General features: G+C 37.5%; 1 protein-coding gene across 1 annotated transcript in view; it reads right to left on the bottom strand.

The window, feature by feature from the left end:
• The window catches only part of EMC2 (ER membrane protein complex subunit 2), an 86,773-nt gene that overhangs the window by 9,990 nt on the left and 70,050 nt on the right, over positions 1-6,733 (bottom strand). The window contains exons 8-9 of the mRNA XM_019528071.1: positions 3,115-3,196; positions 1,329-1,439 (exon numbers count right to left, since the gene is read on the bottom strand). Of these exons, the coding sequence (XP_019383616.1) occupies positions 1,329-1,439; positions 3,115-3,196 (193 nt within the window). The remainder of the gene's footprint in view (positions 1-1,328; positions 1,440-3,114; positions 3,197-6,733) is intronic.

Raw genomic sequence — 6,733 nt, 5'->3', positions numbered from 1 at the left:
AGCCATGGGGCTCTTTAGCCTGGAAAAGCGCAGGCTCAGGGGTGATCTGATGGCCACCTATAAGTTTATCGCGGTGACCACCAGTATCTGGGGGAATGTTTGTTCACCAGAACGCCCCAAGGGATGACAAGGTTGAATGGTCATAAACTACTACAAGACCGTTTCAGGCTATTTTTGTTTTTATACTGAAGTACATACACGTGGTTAACTTAAGGATAAGAGACAATTACAATAATCAACATAGTGGTCAAAATGCATATACTAAGATTAACACCATTAATAAAACAAAACATCAAAAATATACACACATTATAAGATAAGGTTAAATAAAAATTCTAACAACATAGCAGTTCATTTTATCCAGTAAATTCTTTTAATACTGCTTTTCAAAAGCTGAATTGCTTAAAGTATCAGTTCATTCACCTGTACTAACATTTCCTCTGTTCTACCCTTGGAAGAGCTGCCCAAAATCAGGCTGCTCAGAAATTTCATCTGCCCCACTTCCAGTACAGACAAAGGTATTGCACAACACATCTACTACAATTTAATACCCTATCAAACAAAGAAACAACAACAATAAAAAATCAACACATTACAGTTTACTAACTAAATCTCAAAGTGCTTTAGAAACAAGGTTAAAGCATTATTATCCCCATCTAACATATGGAAAAATAAGGGCACAGAAAGCTAATGTATATATTTTACAGCAAGTCAGTACTAGAGCCAAGAATGGAACCCAAGTATTCTGATTTCCTCTGATATCAATGAGAGTAGAACCAGGCCCTTAAAGTCTATGCATAATAAAATGTTCATTTCCATTTATTGGGAGTGTTGGTTGTTGCCATGTTGGTTTAAGGATGTAGGCAACCATGGTTCTTTGGGTAAATGTGATATCTTTTATTAGACCAACTAAACAGTTGGAAAAATTGTTCTCTGCAAGCTTTCAGGTACAAACACCCTTCTTTAGGCAGAGGGAATGTCTACAGTTCCATTGTGTCCCTTCCAGGACAGCACAATACACATGTAGACTCTCCCTCCGCCTGAAGAAGGGCGTCTGTACCTGAAAGCCTGCAGAAAACAATTGTTCCAACTATTTAGTTGGTTTAATAAAAGATATCACATTTACTCAAAGAACTCTGTCTGCCCATTTCCACTTAGTAACTCCTATACAATTTGCTAAAACTGTTAAACTAAAACAGGAAGTCTTAATGATTCCCAACGTGCTACCCTGCCCTCCCTTCCGCCTGACTTTGACTAACACAGCTAACCAAATCTCTGAGTTCCTAATGATAATGCTCAGGAACAATAACCTATCAACTGAAACTCACCATGTATAGTCCAAATAAAGCTCTCATGTTTCTATTGTTCAGCTTCAATGCTTGTGCAAAATACTTTCTTGATAGCTCAAGGTTTTCAAGCCCGCCTTGGGTATATTTAACCTGTTAAAATTACAGACTGTTAAAATCTACTTGTTTCATTATTTTGAAATCTTGAGTACTTTATCATATCACATAGATTAAATACTTGAAATAGTTTGCTATTTTTCTGCATAAAATTTATACAAATCCCTCCTCCAACTGTTAAGACTCATCAAAATATAGAATACCATGCAAAATTAAAAAAAAGAAAGCACCATCATGAGTGTTCTGTAACGTGCATAGGAGTAACCTAATCTCAATTCAAAAATCAAATTTCAAGAGATTCTTACCATAACAAAAAAAGCTATAGGTATTTTAAGTGTCAGTTACTGAAAGAATAAAAGCTTACTTAGTATCTATGGTTTGTAAGATACAAAACCCTGAGATTTAAAAGTAGGATGACCGTATGTCCCAGTCGGCCAGGACAGTCTTGGATTTCGCAGGCTGTCCTGGCCGGCTGGTGTAAATTGAAGCAAAAGTCCCAGATTTGGCTGCTGCAGGCAGAGGAAGAGGCCCAGCTCCTGCTGAGCAGCAGCTGGAGATGGTGGGGAGGGTGGGCTGGGCTGGGCACCATTCCTTCAGCCTGGGGCTGGGATCAGCCAGGGCAGGACAGGGCAGGGGGGGAGGGGGGCGCTGGGGCCAGAGCATGGGCACATGCATAGGGGGAGCCAGCATGACTGTCCACTGCTGACAGCCTCACACCTCCTCTCTGCAGCCACTGCCAGGGCCCAGGCTGCATGTGGCTGGCAGCAGTGGGGGATCAAGAGTGGGAAGAAGGCTTCTCAGCCAGGTCTAGCCTCTGCACACAGGGGATGGAGCCTGGCTGCGGGCCTCTGCACTGTCCTACCCCACCCACCATCAGGACTCCTGGGAACCACAGGTGCATGTGTGTGGACATGCACGCATGTGTGCATAGTAGCAGCACACCCAACCCCTCATTTCAGGTTCCCTTATCCATAATATGGTCACCCTATTTAAAAGCCTTCTGATCTGCATTAATACAAATACCAATTCCCTAAATACAACTCTTCCTTATTTACCCCCATCGTAACAGGGATTCTTATGTGGTTCTCATTATATTTGATCCTCTTTAACACCACATCTTTTAAATGTATCAAATTCAAAGATTGCAATTCATTAAATGAATTAATTTCCCATCATGAAGCTAACTACAGACATAATATGAAGCAGAAGATGCATTTCAGCTATGAACCACAAAGAGATATAGACAGTCTGAAAATTTAATGCTGATCCAATTTTTAACCCCTCCAAATAGGATTAATACAAAACACTCTCAGTAATAACTGCATCATTTGTAAATGCTTATATTTGGAAACTGGTAAAATTTTGAACCAATCTAGTTTTCTTTTCCTACATCTAACTTTGATGTTTAGGGGAAGAAAATAAATGCTAGCAGAAGCTTGGTTTCCTTCAACAAGAAACTGTTCACAGTAGGCATTTTAATAGTTACAATAGTTATTTTATTTTCAGTTACAAATTTAACAACAGTACAATATTAAGTAAAAAAAAAGTCATGTATCATTACTCAATGTTTACAGTTTATCAGATGTGTACATTCCTGTTTATCCTAAAACTGAAAAAATATTAAAAGATTATTTTTATTCAACTGACATGGAAACTGAAGCAAAACTAAGATGGCTAGTCAAACACAATTGATTTTTCTAAAGATACTTACTTCAGCATATTGTTGACAATATAAGTGATTGTGTGGATTAGTCATCATAAGTTCCTCCAAACAGAAAGCTGCTTTTGCATAGCTGAGGAATATCAAAAAGCAGACAATGACATGAAGCAAGTTGCTGCTTTGATGAATGCATAATTCTTTGCTAAAGTATTCTTTAATTTTAATTATTTTCATCCTAAAAAGGTCATTTATATGCTGTGTTTCTCAGTACCTCCTGGGATATAGAGTCATTAGTTGTTTTATTGAAAAAAACCCTAAAAATAAAGCTCCTGTAATTCAAACAATTTTCAAAGTCCTGGAAAAGATATGAATGCTTATTAACCAGTAAACAGTATCATTGTAATAAACATTACATCCTTTGATGCTTTTTCAAAATCACTGTTTTAAAAGAATTGCTAAAAGGCACTCAACTCAGATTAAAAGACAAGATACCACAAATGTGATATGGGGCTGAAGAAATTATCAGTTATTTGATGTTTCATACAACAAGCTATAAATTAAGGTCCCGATCCTGCAGTTAATGAAAAGTGCACTCATTTGGCATCCATCACAGAATTAAGATTTAATACCTTACATGCAAAGAATTCTGGGATCAGGCCTATCAGCTTTACTCATACACAGAACTATACTAACACCACAAAGTTAAAATTCTTTTCTTTAATTAAATTGATTTAGGAGAAACAAGAAGATAATAAGACACATTTTTATGAAGATATGGGGACTTCATAAAATGACTGAAAATGTATTAACTGACTTGTATACAGTTTCCTGTAGGAAAAAAAATTGCATTTTAAACCAGGGATGAAACAGCTTTAGTCAAACAGTTAGAACTAATAACAGTTCTAAATCAAGACAACTGGGGTTTTACTTTTACAGTACCTATAGTCATTTTTACACATGTATGCACCGCAGCACTGGGTGCTTTGAAAAGCTCCCAGTGCTGCGATGCATGCAGTTGTACAAGTGGTGAAATGCGCATCAGTACACAGAAAATGGCGGCAGTCCACTTTTGAACTAAAACACATCGGAAGTGTTTTAGTTCAAAAGCACACCACTGCCATTTTCTCCGTGCTGATGCTCATTTCGCTGCTTGTACAACTGCAAACGATGTAGCACGGTAGGTGCCAAATAACGTGCGGAGCAGACTCTATTAATCAAGTTTGCTCTAGCACGCCAGATCTCTGCTGCATCACAGCTCAAAAAAATGTGTATAAATGTCCTATAAATGGAACATCAACAATATAATAAAAACTATATAACCACATAATAAATATTTTAAGCAGAATGTATTTGTTAAAACAAAAATAAACTAATTGTGTTCCACAAATTAACCAAAAGATCTTGGTGCACATATTTAACATTAGATGTTATCATGGGCTAAACAGTAACAAAGCCTCTGATTTCAGTCTGAAGACAAATGGACAGTCATCTCAAAGCACTTGAGGGAGGCTCTGAAGGTGCATAAAGTCTTAAACAAATGGATCAAGCTGCAGAAATGAAGATTCCCTACAGTTTGTAAAGTCAGGGCCACAGGCATTTATTTCTAGTAATGGAAAAGTTCCACTGCTAGAAATGTTTCCCGGGGAAGGAACAGTTCAGACATTCAACCTCTCCCCTGTTCTTTGCACCATTCTAAGACCCAAAGGACTGGAGTAACAGGGCAAAGTCCACTGCCTACTCCTTGGCTAGGAGCCCAATGGAAGGCGCAACCCAGAAAACCTCACTATCTGCTTAGACCCAGGATCCTGGTGTGAGAAGTGGGATGTGAGCAAGGTCTAGCAGTCTTTCCTCACTGCTCAACTCCTCCCAGAACAAGGAGGTGGTAGGCAGCTATTGCTCCCCATTCCCTATCCAAACCAGTGACCGGCATATCCCTGCTGTTGAACTCTCCCCCGCTTCCTGGTCTGCAGGACGAGTCAAGGGGTGGCAAAGAATACAGGCATGCATTCTCCAGGGAGAAACTCTCCTGAGAGTGACCTCTACTGTATTGGAGGTGAGTTATTTTTTCTCCTGGAGCACCATTTTTGTTCTGGGAGAAACTGTGCGATCATTTGTATGTTCATGGTTTCTATTGGAAGAGCTGCAATTCTTTCGGTAGAAATATATGCCTGTACGCAACCCAAGTACATGCAAAGGTCATTACATCAAAGCTGAAATTCGTAACTTTAATTTGAAAAGGGAAGGCTGAGCAATTATTGCCTTTGAAAATATACATTGAGCTCTTTTTCAGACAGGACTTCACATTATTTTCTTAAATAATCCTCAAGTACATGTATCATGCAGTCAAATGCTTCAGTCAAGATAAATTCTATACATTATTGCTAAGGGAATGATCAAAAGAGAGGACTGGCCGCAAAAAATTGGAAATAATTTTGTAGTAGAAGATTATTTTGTAGAAAAAATAATTTTACATAACTGAACATGTATGTGTGCTTCAGTACCTTATGAATTTATGTATTTACATCCTTAAGAATACTATCTATCTATACATATATAAAGATAAAATGTACTACATAACAAACACTTTTTGACTATTTGTATTACAAGAACAGTTGTTGGCACATTTCCTAATGCAAAAAAGAAACCTGGGCATTAAAACTGTAGATCTAATTTTTTTTAAAGTCAGCCATTCAGAGAGGTTTTTTCTTTCTGTGAGAACTAGGACTAGTATTTCTGGCACAATGAGAATGGTCAACTTTTCCCTGAGAATCTGATTCTTTTACTGCTCTCTGGAAAGGAAGGAAGGAAACAATGTGATATAATTTAGTCTAGGCTGAAGAAGTGAGAAAGAAAAAAAAAATGACATGCCTTTGGATGGAGGTTAGAATTAATGCTGGGATATTAGAAAACTTGCACTAAGGCTTTGAGCTAATCCTCTCACACTGGGATTTCCTCCTGTCACTACAGCAATAAAAAAAGCTAACAAAAACATTAAATATCCAATAAGAAAGTTCCTACAACATTCAGCATTCTCGACTGCACTGGGTTTTGTACCCAGGCAACCAAATGCCTCTATTTCAGATGCACAATTAAAAAAACAAAACGCTGATGTCTCGCAACAGAATTTTTATTGAAACTCAGAGCATTAGATATATGTAATGTCTGCAACCTTTTCTCTTCTTTTTCTTTTTTAAGATTAGAAGCATTTAAAATTATATCTAGTGAAGAACATTTAATATGGAGTTCTGGCATTCCTATTCTACTTTTTTATCTCCAAGGAAAATTATTTAAATGATATTTGGTCAATAAGCAGCAGAAATTTACAAAGTAATTTTAGTAATTGCCTCCTATTTTTAAAAAACCTTAAGTAACATGGTAGTCAGTTCAAGCTTCTAATTGTTTGATGATATTGTTTGTCATACTGGAAATGAAATTGTATACTTCATAACAAAGGCTTTCAGAAACAGTCACTGTGGACTCTGACTCACAAAGACAAGATTTCAAGCTTGCACTTTTTAAGTGGACTCAGCAAACAACTTACTCATGTTCATTGATGTAAAGTTCTGCAAGTTCATGCCAAGCTTCTTGGTCCCCAACAAATCTGAAGAGAAGGAGAGGGCAAATAAAGAATATGTGAGGGTATTCTGTATATGATCAGCATGGAAGCAAA

Source organism: Gavialis gangeticus, unplaced genomic scaffold (genome assembly GCF_001723915.1).
Source record: "Gavialis gangeticus isolate Ggan-Ray unplaced genomic scaffold, GavGan_comp1, whole genome shotgun sequence".
Taxonomy (NCBI): Eukaryota; Metazoa; Chordata; order Crocodylia; family Gavialidae; genus Gavialis; species Gavialis gangeticus.
Note: the sequence above shows the minus strand (reverse complement) of the source record. Positions and strands in the feature narration are given on the sequence as shown.